General features: G+C 56.5%; 1 protein-coding gene across 6 annotated transcripts in view; it reads left to right on the forward strand.

Annotated features, from left to right (window-relative positions):
• CELF5 (CUGBP Elav-like family member 5) overlaps positions 1-19,865 on the forward strand; it is a 51,253-nt gene extending 31,388 nt beyond the window's left edge. For 2 of the 6 annotated variants that reach the window (XM_027586556.2, XM_027586559.2), the window contains 11 exons: positions 1,833-1,881; positions 3,763-3,891; positions 6,017-6,096; positions 8,126-8,272; positions 8,912-9,053; positions 9,143-9,289; positions 10,785-10,847; positions 11,424-11,507; positions 14,318-14,461; positions 16,508-16,675; positions 17,974-19,865. In XM_027586556.2, the coding sequence (XP_027442357.1) occupies positions 1,833-1,881; positions 3,763-3,891; positions 6,017-6,096; positions 8,126-8,272; positions 8,912-9,053; positions 9,143-9,289; positions 10,785-10,847; positions 11,424-11,507; positions 14,318-14,461; positions 16,508-16,635 (1,113 nt within the window). In that variant the 3' untranslated portion in view covers positions 16,636-16,675; positions 17,974-19,865. Of the gene's footprint in view, positions 1-317; positions 565-1,832; positions 1,885-3,762; positions 3,892-6,016; positions 6,097-8,125; positions 8,273-8,911; positions 9,054-9,142; positions 9,290-10,784; positions 10,848-11,423; positions 11,508-14,317; positions 14,462-16,507; positions 16,676-17,973 lie in introns of those variants that run through there. The other 4 variants (XM_027586558.2, XM_027586553.2, XM_027586554.2 and 1 more) reach the window with 4 other exon arrangements.
• The last annotated feature ends 586 nt before the right edge of the window (positions 19,866-20,451 follow it).

A 20,451-nucleotide genomic window follows, 5' to 3' on the forward strand; every position in this document is an offset into this window, starting at 1 on the left:
GCTGGGTGGCAGGTATTGGGGACACTGGGAGGCCTCTCTGCTTCTGAGGCTCCCAAGGCTGAGTTCAAATTGAGGCAGCCCATATGAGCCAGGGAACAAACAGAATGGGAGGGGCTCAGAGAGAGTAGGGAAGCTGGAGAGGGGGAGGGGGCTCAGGGAAACAGGGTGCAGCGTGAGGGAGGGGATTCCGATGGGGTGGGGAGGCTCAGAGCTGAGATAGGGTCCAAGACAAGGGGAAGGAGATTTGGGGGTTCATAGTTGGAGAGGGGTCTCTACTCATAGGAGTGGGTAGAAAGATCTTTGAATTTGACATCTAGGAAGGCTGCTTAGTGCCTCGACTCGCCCACCATGACCTTGGACAAATACTCGGGGCCTTGATATTGACATCTGTAAGGCCCGGTGAAAATTGTGCCTGCCTCTGGAGCTTGCTGGGCACCTGCACAGCGACTAGAAAGCTGACATCCATCAAGCACCTTCTCTGAATGACCACGGGGACGGTCTGACCTGGGAGGGGGTCTAGGACTGGCACTCGTTCCAACCCCAGGCCAGGCGCAGAGCCACCAGGTACCTTCCATGCTGGTGTGCATCAGCCACTTCTTTCTGGTCAGTTCAGTTCAGCAAGCTTCTCGGATTATCCCTGTCTGGTGTGGGGAGAGATGCCTGCTCTGAGAAAGCAAGACATAGACACTCCCTGCCCTGAGATGGAGGAAGGAACCCAGAGGGGTGGAAGGATTGCCCGCATGGGGGCTTTTGAGCTGGGTTTTGAAGGATGAATAGGAGTTCACCAGGAGACATGAGGCTTGGAGGAGGATTCTGTTCCCAGACCAGTGGAGAAGCAAATGCCACCCCCCTTCCCACATCCCTTGAGTTTATTCTCAAATATCCGCTTTAGCTCACACCCATGGCTGGGTCAGTTTGGGGGTGGGGATTAGAGGAGGATTTCTTCCGTTAAACATCATTTTCAGTGCTGGGGGTGGAGGACAGAAGTGTCCAGAGCAAGGAGCCCAGATTGAAAGCTGGTCCACTCAGGTATGACAGTCCTACCACCCAAGGCTCAGAGAGCTGACTAAAAGTAGCTGCCTTGGTATAAGTCAGCTACTACTAAGTAACAAACCAACCCCACCATTTTATTTGTTGATTCTGTGGGTTAGTAAGCTCAGACTGGGCTCAGCTGGATGGTTCTTCTGCCGGTCTCTCCTGGGGTCATTCATGCAGTGGCAGGCAGGGCTTGCTGGGATGAGCTGGGACAGGCCAGCCTCATTCCCACATGCTGTTTGTCAGGGGGACCTCTCAGGGCATGAGTTCTGTCCTGTCCTGCCTGGGCGTGTCACCTGGCAATGTCAGGGCTCCAAAAGAGGAAGCTGCAAAGTCTCTTGAGGCCAGAGCTTGGAACTCACACCACTTCCCTTCCACTACATTCCACTGGTCAGAGCAAGTCAGGAGGCCAAGCCCAGATGCAGAAGGGTGGGGAAATAGGCTCCAGTTTTTGATGAGAGAAACTGCAAAGTCACATCACACACAGGGACTAGAGGGATCGGACATCTTTGCAAAGAACCTACTACACTTGAGAAAGCAAGGAGGCTTCCTACAGCAAGAAATATTGTGACTGGGTTTTGAAGGTAAAGTAAGAGTTTTCCAGACTGCAATGAGTGAAGCCCCATCGGTGGAACAGATGGGGCTGTGTCACTCGTTTGACTGATTTGCTGCTGGAAGTTGGTGGGATGCTGAGCCTTGGGGAGGTGGTCAGGGTGCCTGGCAGAGCTCAGGCGAAGCCCCCACCCCTGATGCTCCCACTGTCAGCCTTGACCTCCTTCTCCCCTCTCTCTCTACAGATGGCGCGGCCAATCCAAGTGAAGCCGGCGGACAGCGAAAGCCGCGGAGGTAGTTGTCATCTCTCCGTGGCCACCAGGCTGGGGGGTGGCAGAAGAATGGGGGACGGAGGGGAGTCCCCGATCAGAAGGCTGTAGCAGTCACCTCTCTGCTCACACACCTCATGGTGGTGGGAGAGGCAGAGTCCCCTGGCTAGGGTTGGGGCAGGAGAGTGGCGGGGGGGGGGGGCACTGTGTCCCTTCTTCCACACCACAGTGCCACAGGCCCAGGAGTGGAGGAGTTGTGGGGGGGATCTGGCTAGGTCCAGCTGCTTCCCCCAAGAACTTAAAATGCCCCACTCCCTGTAGGGTGCAATATTGGGCGTCTTCTGATGCAGAGGGGCTGGGATCCCTGAAGGGACCCCTCAGGGGGATTGCTTTCAGTGTGTGTGTGTGCGCATGTTTGTGAGCATGCATACCTTGGCACACCTGTGTACAGATGTGTGTGAGCACGTGCACACGTGCATGTGTGTTTCTGTGGCTTATGCGGTGGGGCTGCCTGCTGGCCTGTGTGCATGTCTGCATGCCTGGCCTGTGTGTGGGTGTGTGTGTGCGAGCCTGTGTGCTTGACTGTTCCAGGCTGGGCATGTGGGTATGCGGGCTGGAGGCCTGGCATCTGCATAGGTCTGGACTGTGTTGGGAATGTGACCGTGGGGGTATGCTTGGCTGTCTCTAGTGGCATCCAAGCTAGCCATTCTGGGAGATTTTCCTACCCCTTCCCCATTTCAGGTGGACTGGGGGCTGAGGGGGAGCAGCCAGCCTTGGGGGTGGTGTGTGGGGCAGGGCTGTTAGGACGCCTGTGTATTTGTAGGAGCCTGGTACAGCCCATCTGGGCTGGGACCTGTTTTCGCACTCTCAAAACAGGCTGCTAGTGTAGGTCAGGGATTGGGACGGGGGTTGGGGGGTCCTGCATGTCTCCGTCTCTTCTCTTCTCTCTCTCTCTCTTAATAATTCTTCCTCTTCTCCTCCTCCTCCTCCTGTGGCTCTCTCTCTGTCTCACCTTCTCTTTCTCCCTCTCACTTCATACCTCTTTCTCTCTCATTTTTTTCTCTCCTTCTGTGTCTCTGATTCTCTCTCTACTCTTTGTGTCTCTCTTTGTCTCTTACTGTCTCTCTCTTTGACTGTCTCTGTGTTTCTCCGTCTCTCTCTCTCACCTGTCTCTTTCCCTGACTCTCAGTCTCTCTGCTTCTATGCCTCTCTCTTCCATCCCCATGAGTGACAGCTGTCAGAGAACAGGTTTCCATAGTAACCCAGCTCACCATCCCTGGGAGATGAAGCTGCCATGTTCCTGATTGCAGGGGAACAGCCCAGTTACCAGAGGGAGCAGGACTCTGGTGCCTCCAGCCAGGCCTCCAGCCAGACCCTCACCCCCACCCCACCAGATGGGGGCTCCAGGCTTCGGGCACCTGGTCCTGCGCGCACACGTGCCCTCGCTCATTCAACAGACTTTGACTGCCTGGCCCCTCTTGGGGACGCAGGGGCCATCAGCGCTCACCCCCGACTGGGAAATCTAGATGGCAGACAGACAGACAGGGACCCAGGCCAGGCAAGGCAGTTCTTACGCTAGTACTATGTGTGAGTTCTCCGAGGGCGAGGAGAGAGACCATCTTTGGCCGGAGGGTGGGAGCAGTGAAGCGGTGGCCCTGCCGGGTTGAAGGGAGGGCATTCCAGGAGAGGGGCACTGCGTGAGCAAAGGCTTGGAGATGAGCCGTGCACGGCACGTGGGAGGATGGAGAGGCCCAGAGCAGGGAAGCGCGCGGCTGTGTCCTCCCACACACAGGCAGAACAGGGGCCAGCAGTGCTCCCCCCCACGCCCTGCTGCCTCCATTCTGTTGGAGGGACCGAGAAATTCCCGGAGGCCAGCACTCGGCTGAGGGGGTGTCTCCGCCCACAGGAGACCGGAAGCTGTTTGTGGGGATGCTGAATAAGCAGCAGTCGGAGGAGGACGTGCTGCGGCTGTTCCAGCCCTTTGGGGTCATCGACGAATGCACCGTGCTGCGCGGGCCTGATGGCAGCAGCAAAGGTGACCGGCCGGGGGCGGGACTGGCCCGCTGCTGGAGCTGGGAGCGTGGGGGGATGGGCCTAGTCTGGGGACGGGGGGGCGGGGTTGGTTCCTGGGGGCGGGGCCGGGCACTTGAGAAGGTCGGGGTTGGCTTCTGGGGTGGGGCAGGGCACATGGGAGGGCGGGGTTGGCTCCTGGGGGCGTGGCGTGGCACGTGGGAGGGCGGGCTTGGCGTCTGGGGGCGGGGCCGGGCTCTTGAGATGGTGGGGGTTGGCTTCTGGGGCGTGGCGGGGCACGGGAGAAGGCAAGTCTGGCTCCCGGGGGGGGGGGGGGTCCTGGCACCTGGGAGGGCGGGGTTGGCTTCTGGGGGCGGGGCCAGGCTCCTGAGAAGGTGGGGTTGGCGTCTGGGGCGGGCCAGAGCATGTGGAAGGGCGGGTTTGGCGCTTGAGGAAGCCAGGTTGGCTTCGGGGGCGGGCGGGTCACGTGGGAGGACAGGTTTGGCTCCTGGGGGCGGGGCCAGGCACGTGAGAAGGCAAGACTGGCTCCTGGGGGAGGGGCCTGGCACGTGGGAGGGCGGGGTTGGCTCTGGGGGGGGGCCATGCTCTTGAGAAGGCGGGACTAGGTTCTGGGGCGGGATAGGGTACGTGGGGGCGGGGTTTGACTCCTGGGGGCGGGGCACTTGAGAAGGCGGGGGTTGGTTCTTGGGGGCGGGGCCAATCACGTGGGAGGCTGGGGTTTGTTCCTGGGGCGGGGGCTGGGTGGGCGGAGACTGTAAGGTCCCACCTGGTCCTGCCTGCGCGCCGCCTGTGCCTACCTGACTGGGACATTTTCCTGTGGACTGCCTGATCGTGGCTGAACATCTAGGAAAGACTTTAATGGTCCACAGCGACCTGTTTACCTGTCTGTCCACGTGACTGGTTGTGACTGCAGATGAGCATCACTGCACCTGCGACTCTTAGTCTCTGACTTTCTGCCTGAGTGTCTAAATGGTTATTTCTGTTTGGGTCTTCATGCGTCTGGTGGTCTTTGTCTGTCCGTCTACTTGATTCTACCTTTTTGAGTTCATCTATCAGGCAGCAACTCTTGCCCTGCCTGTCTCTGGCCCTCAAAACGTTTTATCGTCTAGGACAGAATGTATCCCATGGTCCCTATTTGCTTGGCTCTCCCTCTCTTTAAATTATTTTTATTTTTCATTTTTTAAATGTTTTTTAAAGTTTATTTATTTACCATCTCTACACCGAATGTGGGGCTCAAACTCACAACCCCAAGATCAAGAGTCGCATGCTCTACCGTCTGAGCCAGCCAGGCGCCCCTCTTTTTTTTATTGATTTTAATTGATATCTACACACTGTAAAATTCGCCTTTTGAAAGTGTGCAGTGGAGTGCTTTATGTTCAAACAATTGTGCAACCATTGCCACTCTCTAATCCAGAACATTCCATCGTCCTACCCTACCCCCAGTCTTCCATAGTACTCTGCCTGTCTGGAACTATGTCTAGTAGTCTCTCCTTATGATTGTGTGTCTGAATTCACCTGTGTCTGGTGGTCCCTGGTTGCCTGATTTCTGGTTTCTTCCTGTGTGACCAGCCAGCTGGGTCTGACCTGTCTGGTATGTATGTATGGATGGATGGATGTATCTATTTTTTTTTATCCCCATCTCTCCAACTCTGGTCACATGGGCCTGTCTGGGTCTCAATGTATCTGTGCCTGAGTGTGCCCACAGGGCCGTATCTCAGTGCCTGTGTCTGAACATTTGTCACCTTCTCTCTTCATATCTGATTATAACTCGATCTCACGGTGTCAGCAGCTGGTGGTGTCTAAGCCTGCGCCCTTCACTAGTTCCAGCGGGCAGGACCTGCCCCGCCAACCGCACACCGCCTCTTGGTGTCTGTCAAACCACGCGAGCCACAAACAGCTGTGGAGCTGGTGGCTTTCTGAGTGAATGGGTGGCCACCTGGCTGATGTCATACGTGCGCTTGTCTTATTGCCTGATCCTTTATTGTCCAGCTGTCTGTCTGAACAAATTACTGGCTGTCTTTCTGTTCTGACTGACCAGCCATCCAGGGCTCCCAGTCCCCTCTCCTGTGGCACCTGCCCACCCAGAAAGACCCCGTTGCCCCTCACGCATTCTCCTTCTCTTGGGGCAGGCTGTGCCTTTGTGAAGTTCTCCTCCCACACCGAGGCCCAGGCGGCCATCCATGCCCTGCACGGCAGCCAGACCATGCCGGTGAGTAGGGCCCATCCCGGGCCATGGTGCCGGGTGTGCGGAAGGGGGGAGGGGACAGGGACGAAATCTCTCCCTACTGGTCCCTCCATCCCGTAGCCTCAGGCTGTTCATCAGCAAGGCACAGGTGGAGAGAGAGGTGCAGTCTCTGATGGTGGTATGGGTACGTGTGCGCATGTGAGTGTGCGATTGTGCATGTGCAGAGCATGTGACTGTGAGCATGCACGGACGTACTGCCAGTGTGTGGCGACATGTGTGTCTGTGTCTGTGTGTGTTTAAGAGAGAACATGTGAGTGCATGTGTGTGTGGTTGTTAGTAGGGGATTGGTAATGTACACGTGAGGTGTGTGTGTGTGAGAATATGTCCGGATATGTGTGTGTGCCAGTGCGCATGTGTAAGTGTGCTGAATGGGTGTGTGTGAGTGGATTGTGTGGTATGCATGTAGGTGTGTGCACGTGTGTGTTTATGCATGTGTGTACTGAGCGCATGTGTATGTGTGGGTCTGTCTGGCTGATGTGGAGGGAACGAGCACATTGTGCATCTGTGGGTATATGTGAGGGCAAGTGTGTGAGTGTGTGTGGATGGGTGTGTTTGTGAATATGTGTGTATGTGACTGCATGTGTACATGTGTGATTGTGTGCCTCTGAACGTATTGTGTGAATGCATGTGTGATAGGCATGGTGAGTGTAAATGTGTGCACATATTTGTGAGTGTATTCGTGTCTGTGAGTGTGTTTGTGTGGGTGGTGTGTGTGTGTGTGCAAATGTGCATGAGCGTGCATAGTGAGTCTGCATGTGGATGTGAGTGTGAGCATGCATAGTGTGTGTATGTGTGTGAGTGTATGAACATGTGGGGTGTGTGTGTGAGCATGTGTGGTGTGTGAGGTTATGTTTTTAGGTGCATGAATGTGTGAGCATGCATGGTGAGTGTGTGTGTGACTGTGTATGAATGTGTGTGAACGTGTGTAAGAGTATGTGTGCATGTGTGTGTGAGCGTACATGCGGGTTCCTAGAGGGGTGGGGCCTGAGGGGTGGTTTGGCTTTGTGGAGGCCAGCAGGGGAACGTGGGGCGTGGGGCATGACAACAAGGATGGGGGTGGGGGCGCGTAGCCCCAGAGGAGCAGGGGGGGGTGGCTGGAGGGGCTGCAGCCAACGGCCGAGGAGCACGGGGTTCCTAGGGCAATGAGGAGTCATGGAAGGTTTTGACAGGGCAGGGAAGGGGCCAGGTCAGTTGGAAATGTCCCCTGGGCCAGAGTGGGGATGGGCAGGGGCAGGTCTGGAGCAGTGAGAGGCTGGGGAGGACCAGCCAGGTACTGGGAGTAGCCCTGCCCTCCAGAAGGAGCTGCTAGGAGCCACATCGCTGTACATAAGTGTCTGAATCTGCCACAGGGAAGACAGGCCTTAGAGAACCAACTCTCCTCTCAGCTGTTCTCAAAAATGGGTGTGAGGAGCAGGGCAGCCTCAGAGCCTGCTGTCTCTTGCATTCTGGGCTCTGGGGCCTCAGTTTTAGTCCCTGGAGTGGCAGGGTTCGGCTCACCGTGAGGTCAGGCTTTCACATGCACACAGCTGACCAGTGATGGGGCGCATCAGGGAGTGAGCTCTCCAGCAAAGGGGGCATGTTCCCTCTCTGATGGTTGGAGTCTCAGCTGTCCTTAGGTGTGAGTGTGAGTGACAGTTATAGGGTCTTCCACTTGGGTCTCCGTTGTTTCTCCCCGCCAGTTGGACTCTCCATTTTTGAGAGTGTGGCTGATAGTCAGGGTCCTCTACTGTGCCCCAGACGCGACCCCCTGGGCTCGGATGCCCCACCTGTGCCCACAGGCGGCTGCACGGTCAAGTGCGAGACCCAGGATGCTAATCTGTGAGCTGTTCTCGCTGTGACGTGCGTGTCCTGCAGCTACGGGCACACGGGCAGGACCAGCAGCTGCTGACATCTACGGTGCTCCCCCCGAGGGCCAGAGCTGGCGCGGTTCCAGGAACCCCAAAGTCCTGGCTACCTCCCTCCTTTCCCTCCTTGCTTGCTGCTGCCACTGTAGGGTGCCTCCTCCAGCCTGGTGGTCAAGTTTGCCGACACCGACAAGGAGCGAACACTGCGGCGCATGCAGCAGATGGTGGGCCAGCTGGGCATCCTGACGCCATCCCTCACCCTGCCCTTCAGCCCCTACAGTGCCTACGCCCAGGCTGTGAGTGACCCCAGCAGTTGCACTTCGGTCTCCAGCGGGGCTCCCAACACCACTCTGGGGGTCCGGCTCAGTCTCTCTCTCCATCCATGCTCTGTTGGCGGTTCTGCCTCTCTGCTCATCTTTCTGTATCTTGCCCAATCTCTCTGATTCACGATCCTATCCTGGTCATGGTTGAGTCCCCAAATCCAGGCTGATTCCTGAACCCCCACCCCCAGCTGAACCCCCAACCATGAACTGAGCCCCAGGCCCAAGTTGAACTCTAACTCTGGACTGACACGACCCCATACTTAGCCCCTAAATCTAGGCTGGGTCTCAAACCCAAAAGGAGCCTCTAAATCGAGACTCCAAACTGAGACCCAACCCTGGCTGGGTTCAATGTTGGCTGATCCCTGATCCCAAACCAAGTCCAGATTCCTGACTCAGCCCTCATCTCAAGCCTGAGCCCTGATCCTAGACTGAGCCTTGATCCCATGCTGAGCCCCAATTTCTAACTGAGCCCGGACCCCAGCCTGAGCCAAGATAGCCAGTCTGACCCCCTCCCCTCCCAAGTTACTTGAGGACCAGGCCTCCTCCCATGAGTCATGACCTCAGGGCAGGTGTCACCCTTATTGTGCACACTGACTCCCTTTCCACCCCCAGCTCATGCAGCAGCAGACAACGGTCCTGTCCACGTCGGGCAGCTACCTGAGCCCTGGCGTGGCCTTCTCACCCTGCCACATCCAGCAGATTGGCGCCGTCAGCCTTAATGGGCTGCCTGCCACGCCCATCGCCCCTGCCTCTGGTGAGAGTCCGCCAGGGGCCTAAGGATGGGTGGGCAGGGCAGGGCCAGGGCCAGGCTCAGGCTCCCCATGGTGCTCCTCCATTCTGCAGGACTGCACTCACCCCCCCTGCTTGGCACCACTGCCGTGCCCGGACTTGTGGCTCCTATCACCAATGGCTTCGCAGGTGTCGTGCCCTTCCCTGGGGGGCACCCTGCCCTAGAGACTGTGTATGCCAATGGCCTTGTGCCCTACCCAGGTAACTGGAGTGGTCCCCTGGGATCTGGGGAGGGGGTGGGGAGGGTGTCTCTGGGACAAGCATGAGTTCCTATGCCATGGTCCCTGGGAAACAGAGGGAGTCTCAGCTGAACAGATGTGAGCTGTGGGCACAGAGAAAGGGCTGTAGCAGGGTGGTTAAAACATGGGAACTTTATATCCAGACACTTCTGGGTTCAAATTCCAGTTTGGTGGTCCCGGATGGTCTCTGTGAGTCTCTGGGCCTCAGTTTCTTCACCTGGGAAATAGGGCAGATGACATCAGTCATCTCAGGAGGTTGCACTGACAATGAAATTAGCATGTCAAATGCTTAACACATCGCCTGTACCAAGAACAGCACCATCGATCTTAATTATTAATCATCACTGTTTAGGAAGATATCAGTACCCATATTCATTCATGCATCCATCCATTCAGTATTAGCCATGCACCGAATTAGGCTGGGCCCTACCTTTGTGAAGCAGAGGTCCCACCTTTCCTGACCCTATACCACAATCCCCAGGCAAGCCTCCTCCGACACCTTGCTTAGGTGAAATCATCTGCATTTCCACCATTGAGGAGAATTTATTTTTATTTTGAAATGATTGGAACTCACAGGGAGTTTCAAAAATAGTACGGAGAGGTCCTGGTCCCTCCAACCGAGCCCTCCGCCCCCCAAGCTAACAGCTTACATAACCCAAGCACATTGTCGAAACCAGGAAGCTGACATTGGTACAATACAATTAACTCAACAGGAGTTGGACACCTTATTCAGACTGCACCACTTTCTGTGTGCACTCATGTGTGTGTGCACATGAGGTCTGTGCCATGTTATCACAGGTATAGGTTTGTGTAACCACCACCAAAATCAAGACACAGAACTGCTCCATCTCCATGGGGTGATTCGTTCATGTGACCCCTTTATGGTCACCCCCACACACACACTCCCATCCTCTAGTAACCTCTCTCCATTCGAGCAGAATCTTTTGGCTGAAATCTCCCCCCTGATGCACCAGCTCTAGCAGTCTGGACAACCTCTCCCCTCCCCTTACCTCCTCCCCTGGGAGCCATTGGGAGGTCACAGCCACATGGGGGATCCACGGGGTGTCTGATGAGTGAGGCTTGGAGTGGGAGAGAGGGAAATGGATGGGGATGGAGGGTGATCAGGAGCAGAGGCCTGAAGTCCTGGAGAATCCAGAGAATAAAGAGGAAGAGCGAGGGGCTCCGGATGGGGACAGAGAGATGGGGGTGATGGTTAAACCTCTCTGGAGTCCTGTTCGACTTCTGCCATTTCCTATCTGAGTGGCCCTGTGCCAGTTGCTTCACCTCTCTGAACCTCAGTTTTCCTGTCCATAAAATGGGGACAATACCTGTAAAACGTTTATGCAGAGGTGAAGCTGGGGCAGATGTTTGTTGCTCTCCTTCTGGGTCCTAAGTATCGGGGTTGGATGGCAGATCTGCTGCCCTCGTCCCACTCAGCCCCTCCGTCTGCCCCGCAGCTCAGAGCCCGACCGTAGCCGAGACCCTCCATCCCGCCTTCTCCGGAGTCCAGCAGTACACAGGTACGCGGGCGGTCCGGCCCAGCCTCGGGCGTGGCCCCGCCCCCTTGGCCCCGGCTTCCTTCCTGTCTAGCCCCTCCCCCTTAGCCACACCCCGCTTCTGGCCCCGCCTCTCAGGGGCCGCCCTTTCGTTTGGCCTTCCCTCTTGCACCTAGCCACGCCTCCTACTTCTGGCCCTGGCCCAATCCCAGGTTTTGGCCCCACCCCTCCTCGTCTCTTGCAGCGTCTGGTCCCGCCCCTCATATCCTGCCCCGTTTCTGCTAGGGCCCCGCCCTCAACCATGGCCCTGCCCCTCAAGCTCTGGCCCCACCCACTCTGATCTTATGTGGCCTTGGCCCCTCCTCCAGGCCCGCCCTCGGTTGTGGCCACGCCCCCGCCTGATGCCAGGCGTTGACCCCACCCCCTCGTGGCTCTGCCCCACTCTTCGCCGGGCCTTGGCCCCTCCCCTAGGCCCGCCCCCCGCCGCGGGCACGCCCCGCCTCCCTCCCGAGACCGCCGTGGCCCCGCCCCCGCCCGCCCCGGGCCGCCCACCGGCCTCACACCCGCCTCCGCCCTGTGTCTCGCTCCCGGTCTCCGCAGCCATGTACCCCACCGCGGCCATCACGCCCATCGCGCACAGCGTCCCCCAGCCGCCGCCCCTCCTGCAGCAGCAGCAGCGAGAAGGTGAGGGGGCCGCGACCTCCCCTGGGCGCCAGCCCCGCCCTCTGACCGCCCCCTCCACCTCCAGGACCCCGGTCCTGACCTGGCGCGCGGCCTCGGGGAACCGCGGCTAAGAGCGCGGCGGGCTGGCCGGACAGACCTGGGTTCGAGTTCTGGCGCGGCCCATGGGTGTCCTGGGGGAACCGAATCACCCTCTCTGAGCCTCGGCTCCCTCCTCTGGAAAACCCCCAGCCGCCCTCTCCAGGACTGGACGATTCTCTGAGTTTTTGGAAAGGACGTTCGTCTTGAGGTCGGGCAGGGGGGCGGTGATGAGGTATCTCGGGGAAACTGAGGCCTCGCCAGTAAAGTGGAAAGAGGGAGGAGTTAGATCCTGGAGTCCGACAGCCGGGATTCAGATCCACCCAGTTCTGACTGCGACGTCATAAGGAAAGCTTCACTTCACTGCCCTGTGCCTCAGTTTCCTCTTCTGCAACAGGAGCGACCATCTGGGTCAAGAGGCCTTACTAGGAAGGAGGCAGGGCCGTTCCTGACACACAGTGCGGCTCAGCACCCAGGAAGGCCCTTTCCCTCGTGCATCCAGCTAGTGGGGTGGGGAGAGGTGACCAATTCGCCCCATGGCCAGGGGAGCTCCGCAGTTGGCCTGGCCTGCAGACCGAGTTCTTTGAGGCTCTGCCCCACTTCTCCCTTGCCCTTGCCCCTTGGAAGGGGGGCACTGCCAGGATACAGGAGCTGAGCTTTGGGAGGCGAGCCCTAGGCTGAGGGGTCCCCAGCTCCGCCAACCAGCTGTTACCCCATTCTCCGTCAGATTTTATATTTCCAGGAGGCTCTGTGGTTAAAGTCACAGACAGAGCAGGCATGAGGACCTTGGCAGTGCCGGCAGCTCCAATGTGACTTTCAGTGACCTCCCAGGACCCCCGGGCGGGCTAGTGCGAGCTTCAGAGAGGGCCCAGCTGCCTCGGGTCACTGTTTTGTGGATGGCTCGGACCTGGGTGTCTCCCTCCCCGGTCCCTGCTCCAACTTCCCTCCACCTGGGCTGAGGGTAAAAGCTGGTGCAGAGGCGGTCAGTGCTGCTGTTAACTCACGACCAGCGCTCTGGAGAGTGCCCATAGCATGCAGAACAATCTGCAAGACTCCTGCTTGCACCATTCCAAACCTCTGTCCGTGACATGTCAAAGCAAAACTAAAGATAGAGCCCTAATAAAAATGGTAGCACGGTGTTATGCACGTGAGCGGGTTAAAAAAATACGCTCAGTGTGGCATTTTATCCTGGCACAGAGCTCAGGTTTGCGCGTGGAAGTGGCACTGATGGCATTGATGGGAAGTGTTGCTGCCGTGGGCTGCTGCGAAGTGGCGGAAAGAGACTTGTCTGAAGTCAGGCGGGGAGTCATAACCCCGGACGGACGGGGATGCGTGTGGCTCACAACACACTTGGGGAGCTGAGGGAGTGGTAGGCGTTCCCGCTGTGAGTGTGTTCTCCTGAGGTCCGACTCAGCTGGGTGCGGCTTTCTGCATTCACCCCGTGTTTCTCGGAGATGAGATAGCACACAAGCACACCTAACATTTGTGTTGCAGTCAAGATTGTGCGGTCGGAATCAATCACGATGATCGCATTGGGACACACTTGCATTTTAAAAAACAAGCGCTCTTAGAGCTGTGGACCTAATCAGGAAGGTGAGGGTTGGATGTCAATGGGACACTGGACAAAATCCAATCTTGGATTTTTGTATTTCGTGGGGTGGAGAATACTCATTTCCAGGCCGAAGGGGATTCTTGGTGGTTGGGGGGTTCCCCGCGTTTTGTGGGGGCATGGGAGAAGGTCATCTGTTGGTTTGGGATTAGGGGCAGGTTTGGAGACTTCATGGCTTCAGATAATGAAGGTTTTTAAATTTGATTGTTATTTATAGATTTTACATGACCTGTGCATTGGGGATTATTTGGGGATGGAATGGTTTTGAGAGTTAGCTGTGCTTTTTACTTTTGCAAAAGTATTTCTGGTTGGTATAGTATATCATTTTAAAATTCCCAGGTGGGGGCCGGGGACGCCTGGCTGGCTCAGTCAGTAGAGGACACGGCTCTCGATCTCACGGTCGTGAGTTGGAGCGCCACATTGGGCATGGAGCCTACTTAAAAATAAATAAAAATATAATAAAATTACCAGGTGTTTTGGGGACTAGACAATTTTTTTTTAATCTTACTTGATTTTATTTTTGTGTCGTGTGGGTTTTGAAAATTATTCAAGGTTTGGAGGATTATCCACGGTTTTGAAAACTAGATATTTGGGGTTTGGGACCAGAGGATGATTTGTCTTACTTTATTCTGTGATCGTCGGACTTGTAAAACATGAACATTTTATTTTAAAACCAGTCTTAGATTTACAGAATTAGTGCAAAGAGAGAGCAGAGTGTCCGCATACCCCACATACAATTCATCTGATGTCGTAAATGGTCTGGAGTTTCCAGTGTAGGGATTTTTCAGGGGTTTCCGGTTGTCTGGGATTTGGGGATTATCCAGGTTCTGGCATTGAGGGATTTATCTCAGTTTTGTGGGGAGGCGCCATCTGAATTTTGTAAATTATCTGGGACCTGAGGATCATCAGAGGTTCGGCATACTTGAGTGTGGGATTAGACAGGCGAGGGTAAGCACGCCCCGCCTCCCCTCCCCGCCTCTCCACGCCCCTGCTTCCTGGTGTCACGGGCACCCTCCCCCAACAGCTGGAGATGCCAGAGGTGGGCTCCAGTCCCGCGCCCCTCCCCCCGGGGGGGGTCCGCCTCCTCTCCTTGGGGGCTTTATGTCTTTCTCTCCCCCACCTGCAGGTCCCGAAGGCTGTAACCTGTTTATCTACCACCTCCCCCAGGAGTTTGGAGACACGGAGCTGACGCAGATGTTCCTGCCCTTCGGCAATATCATCTCCTCCAAGGTGTTTATGGATCGGGCCACCAACCAGAGCAAATGTTTTGGTGAGTACCTGCTGCAGGCACCCCTTCCTGCTTGCCAGCCCCATCCCCGACTCCGCCCGCCAAGGAACAGGGGCGTGGGAGGGTGTGGTCCAAAAGAATAACATTTAGAAGTTAGAATGAGCACTTATTAAGCACCTACTGTGTGCCAGGCACCATGCTGGGTGCTGGTACAGAGCAGTGAAGGAAGCCAACAAAATTCCTGCCTTCCAAAGCTCGCAGTCTTGCTGCACTGCCCAACAGAATTTTCTCCACCCGCGGAGGTGTTCTCTACACCTCTGCTGTCTGAGCCGTCAGCCACACGTGGCCACCAGACACCTCAAGTGTGGCAGTTCAACCACAGAAGCGAAGTTGTAGTTTTCACAAATCTAAATCTAAATTACCACCTGTGGCCAGCGACCACGGAGCCAAAAAGCACAGGTTTACAGGTAGGAGGTGGGAATAAACAAGGCAGGACATAGGCCAGGGGCTTATAAATGGCATGAAGAACACCATCACCATCTACTCCTAAGGACATAGAAGCTGGTATGCAGGAGGTGATGTTTCAGCTGAGACCCAAATAATGAGATTTCCCAGCCCCAGGACGTCGGGGTACAGGGTTCCGGGCAGAGGGAGCAGCACATGCAAAGGTCCTGGGGCAGAACTAGGTCTGGTGTGTTGGAGGGCCAGCCAGGAGGCCCATGTGGCTGGAGCAGGGTGAGTGAGGGGGCGAGAGGGAGGAGGAGAGGGCAGGGCGGGGACAGGGCAGGGCGGGGACGGGGCAGGGAGGGGACGGGGCAGGTCGTGCGGGGCCTTGGATGCCTCCAAGTCCACACAGCAGCAAAGAGGCAGAACCTAGACTAGAACCAGTCTGTTTGACTCTAAAATGTGGACTCTTAATCCCACCCTGTTGTATTCAAAAGGCCAACTCTTGCCTATTTAGTAAGCGCCTCCTGTATATACTCAGTATCCAACCATGAAATAGAAGAATTGCCCCAATTTAGCGAGGAAGGACGAGAGGCACCGAGTGGTCAAATAGCACACTTGAGGTCACACCAGTAAGGGTCCCTGCCCGTGCCCAGGCCCCTCCTCAGCATCCTGCTTGCAGGACGACGGAGGCAATGTGTGTAGAGGAAAACCCTCAATCCCCCTCAACAGTGAGGAGTCCTGGGTCTTCTCTGAGCCTCAGTTTCCTGATCAGTATGGCGGGGGGCAAGTGTTAGGGGAGATAGTAGATGTGAAGACGTCCCCCCCAGCTCCACATTCCCCCGTAGCTCCCCAGTGGGCCCCTGCAAGACCGTTCAACCCTGCCCCACCGTCTCTCCACCTGACCCCCCACCCGGCCTCTCACACAGAGCTCAGGGATCCCCGCCTCAAATGCTTGTGCATGCAGTCCCTTGCCCCAGAGGGCCCCTGGCCCCTGTGGCCTCCACACCATCCCAGGAAGCCTGTGAGGACCAAGAGGTGAGGGGCAGGAGTAGGGCAGGGTGGCCTGGGGCGGCAGGTGGAGGGACTGGGGCTGATGGAAGCTTGAGGAGCGCCAGGCTGGGATGTTTCCGATTGCCTGGTGGGAGTGGGGGGAGATAGGGGTAGAGAGAGACAAAGATAGAGAAAGAGAGATAAAAGGCAGAGCGAGGAGACACAAGGACACGCGCACAGAGACAGACAGAGTCCGATGCACGGTCAAGATCCCAGATGGATAGCGGTTAGCATCCAGGGTCTGGAAGAAGGCAGGCAGCCAGGATGGGGAGGGAGGGAGAATGTGGCCCTCCCAGGACCCCCAGAGGCCTCACCTGTTCCCTCTGTGGGAAGTCTCAGCAGAGCAGACCCCAGGTAAGGAGCAAGCACCCCGTCCCCAGGGGCATGTAAGTCCAGAGGGTGTCAGAACCAGGCCCCGGGCTGCTGTGTGTGCTCTGGCACGCCCTCCTAACTCCCTGGGCCCATCTGCCCCTGCGAGCGCACACCCCCGCCCCCAGGACCCCGCGAGCCGGGAAGCCTGGGCCGCAGCACTGGAGGACGCGGAGGACGCCCACGTTGCCCACCATCGCGGGTCCACCCCGGTCTCCGCAGGCTTCGTGAGCTTTGACAACCCGGCCAGCGCGCAGACGGCCATCCAGGCCATGAACGGCTTTCAGATCGGCATGAAGAGGCTCAAAGTGCAGCTGAAGCGGCCCAAAGACCCGGGACACCCCTACTGACCGCGCCCACAGCCGCCCGGAGGCTGCGGGCCTGGCCCAGGTGAGCCGCCAGGCGGCCCCACCCACACCCCGCCCCCACCCCGTCTTGGCCAAACACCCTCTCATTCTCCAAACCCTCCCCAGCCCCGGGGGATGCTGCTGGAGGCTACGAGGAGCCCCCAGGTTGGGTTGGTGAGGACAGAGCTAGACCAGAGTCACCCCCCATTCCCCCTTCGGTCAGGGCTGGAACAGAGGGTGTAACCAGGGTCCAGGGGTGGTTGGGGAATCCTTCCAGAAGAAGGCTTTGAAGGATGAATAGAAGTTCGCCTGAGAGGCCAGGTTTGGTCTGGGGTGGGGTGGGCTCTGGGGAGGGGCTTCTGTCCTGTGTCCTACAAATCTCACAGCTGGGCCCCTGTCATAGCTCCTTATTTGGTGTAATTCGTGCTCAGTGGACTGGTGAGAAAGTGGAATGTTTGCCCTGCTCACCAGCATGCCCCGCCCCCAAAAAAGATACCCCCAAACACATCCCCAAGAGTGTATTTTGCCATCAGAGAGAACAGCTCTATCAACAACTAAACACCTTCTTTGGGGAATGAACAGTGAGCCTAAGGGGCCAGTGGGGAAATGTAACTGACCGCAAACCTTGACGAGCCTCATCTGTGGAATGGGTTCGTGAAAGTCGCCTCCCGAGAGGCAGCAGGGAGGATCCGCTTGGGGATGCGGTGTTTTCCCAGCCGAGCCCAGGACCCGCCACCTGGAAAGCTCTTGATCATTTGTTTTTTTCTTTTTTCAATCACGAGCGCCGTCGTCATCAAAGCGCCGCGCCTGGGGTCTGGCGCGAAGTAGGTGCTCAGTTAGGGGCTGCGCATGCTTTTCAGACCCTGTCAAATCAGCACCCACAGATTCGCGGGTATTCAGTCGCGGGATCAGGCAACTAACAGACGCCCCATGCACCTGAACACTCTGGGACAGCAAATCCTTACTGAGCACCTACTATGCGCTAGGCTCTGTTTCCAGCACTTGGGGACACAGCTGTGAATGACCAGAAAGGGGGCGGGGGTTGCGGGGGGGAGCTGCCTCCGTGGAGCTTCAGTGGCAGGGTTCGGGGGAGGGGAGACGAGAATAAACACAGCTCTTGGCCCCAGGTTGTGGGAGGAAATGGGCTCAGCGACCCAAAGTCCCTTCCCAGGTGGTTTGTTGGCCTCCGAATCTGGAAATGGACTCTCTCTCTGAAAAGATAGGGGCCCTTGGGTTCCCAGAACCCAGCCTGGCCAGGGCAGGGGGTACGGGTGGGAGGCGATGTCGTAGGCCAGCAGGCCCCGCATCACCGCACCCTAACGCCCCTCCCTTCTCCGCCAGGTGAGGGGCCTTCCCACCCCAGGAGGGCTTCCCGCTTCCAACCGATCCCGGACTTTTCCGTAAATTACAACCGAGTTTGGACACCAGCCCTCCCTCTCCTCTCCCGTCTCCCCTTGCCCCCATCCCCTAATGTGAAACACTACTGAAGGCCACGTGGAGCGGGGAGGGGGCTTCGTGGTCTGCCTCAGCGCTGGGGGGAGGGGGCTCCTGAGTTGGGGGCCGAGGGGTTCACCGCCCCCCTCCTTGGTGGCTCCCCAGACTAAATCGCAACTTTTCCTATATATATATATGCATATATATATAGAGCTATAGACAGTATATATATTTTTTGAGTATAGATCATGGGACCAAACTTTTCCGACTTCCTTCCATCCAAGAGAAGGTGACCCTGGCCCGGTCACTCAGCAGGGACATAAGAAGGGCTGAGGATGACCGGGCGGCCCAGTGTCTCCCCATCTCTCGCTGTCATGTCAGACCAGGGCACCAAGAAGCACTGGGAATCATCAGCCAACGCGATATACCTCCAGGACTTTGGGCCCCTGCTGCCGACGGCTCTCGCAGGCCTTTGGGCTCAGCCAGCTCGAGTGTCCCTGGTCTTAGCTGCAGCTTCTGGAACCCCTACCCCCTCCCTCGCCCCAGGGCCCTGCCTTCCCCGATGTAGGCACAAAAGAGACCCCCCCCCACCTCCCCCCGTCATAGCCTTACTCATGTGACCAATAGCCCTTAGCTTTCCGTCAGGGGCAGACGGGGTCGGGGGAGCCCCCCGCCCCTCGTGCCCCCTCCCAAGGGCAGGCAGCCACCCTCCCTGCCTTCGGATCACCAGCCTGGAGTTCACGATCTCATGACCAAGATTGCCAAGCGCGTTGGACAAGCCAACCTGCACTGGCCCAGCACCCCTTTACCAGAGATACCTCTACAAATATTTTTTTTTTAATTTTGGTCTTTCTGAGCAGATACAAAGAAGAAAAGAGAACAAAATGGGGAAAAAAAATCAGACAGTGGATTTTTGTTTCCTAGTTGGGGCGGGGAGGGAGGTCTTGCGGGGGCGTCTCTGTATAGCTACTCAAACCGTGAAAACCCACTTTGAAGCACAGAGTCAAGTTCGTTGGACGTCAGTGGGGCCTCTTGCCAAGTGAGGCACCAGAGAACTTAATAAGCTCAAGAAAAAAAAATTTGTAAAGAAAAAAAAAACAGCATTCCCTTTTGTTTCTACCAAAATGTGTTGACTGACCCAGAAAAAAAAAAACAAAAAACAACAAAAAAAAAAACAAAAAAAACCACATAGCAAAAAAAAAAAAAAAAAGGAAAAGAAAAAAAAAATCTTATGACCAACTTGTTTCGATATTCCAGAGTTTGATAATTGTTCCGAGACACTCTAGCGTGCCTGTGTCCCGTGCGTCTGCGTGTGCAAGCGCGTGCCCAGGGGCCACGAGGGGGCCTCGTCCGCATCCCCGGCACCTGCCAAGCCCCCGCCGGGCCTGCTTGGGAGTGCGTGGTGGCGTGCAGTGGCGTGTGTCCTTCTGGTCCATGTTTACCGGCTGTAAATACCATTTTTATACTCCACATCGAAGACCTACGTGATTTGTACGATGTACTTTATTTCTGCTACGAGTAATTTCATGAAGTTTCAACTTGCAAACCGACTTTTGGAGACAAACCGCCACACACACACACACACACACACACACACACACACACACACACACACACACAGAAAAGGAAAACGAGAAAGGCACTTAGAGGGAACTTTGGGTTGACTTGGTTTGAATTTCTGGCTGAAGAGATCCTTGTCACTGTGGCGTGTTCAGGTGAGAAGCTGCAAGCATCATCTTAATGTCCAAACGCCTCTCTTTGGTCTGGAGAAACTGAAAGTTTATTTAATAAAAGTTTTACTTGCTAAAGGACTGGGTCCTCCCTTATTTGCCCTCTCCTCGTCAATAAAGACCGAGCGCATCTGGCCCGAGTGGCCTGGGCAGGAGGAAAAACCCAGATTTCAAGTTAGGGGATGCAGGAGGAGATATTCTGAGAATACTCCCGTGACCAAGATTCCCTCTGATTCGTCCAGAAGTGGAGGAGATAGGACTCTTCCTTCTCCAGGAGAGCAGGTGCCTGTGATGGCGGATTCACACGCTCATTCAGTCTGCAGACACCTGCCGAACCCTTCTGTGCGCCCAGGTAGCCCTGGTCTCTGCCCCTCATGGAGGCGGCCCCACGGAGCAGAGAGACACTCTACAATATGCATTTTCTTTAAGTTGAGGTAGAATTCACATACCATAAAAGTCACCATTTTTACCATTTTAAAGTCTATAATCCAGTGACATTAAGCACATTCACAAGGTTGTGCAGAGACAGCGTGTGCCTAATTCCAGGACATTCTGACCCACAAAAGCAACCCCGTCCCCGTGAACAGTCGCTTCCCTCTCCTCAGCCCCCGGCCCCCACGAGCCCCTTTCCCCTCGGTGAATTAGCCTCTTCTGG

The sequence above is a fragment of the Zalophus californianus genome, chromosome 1 (genome assembly GCF_009762305.2).
Source record: "Zalophus californianus isolate mZalCal1 chromosome 1, mZalCal1.pri.v2, whole genome shotgun sequence".
NCBI classification, from domain to species: Eukaryota; Metazoa; Chordata; class Mammalia; order Carnivora; family Otariidae; genus Zalophus; species Zalophus californianus.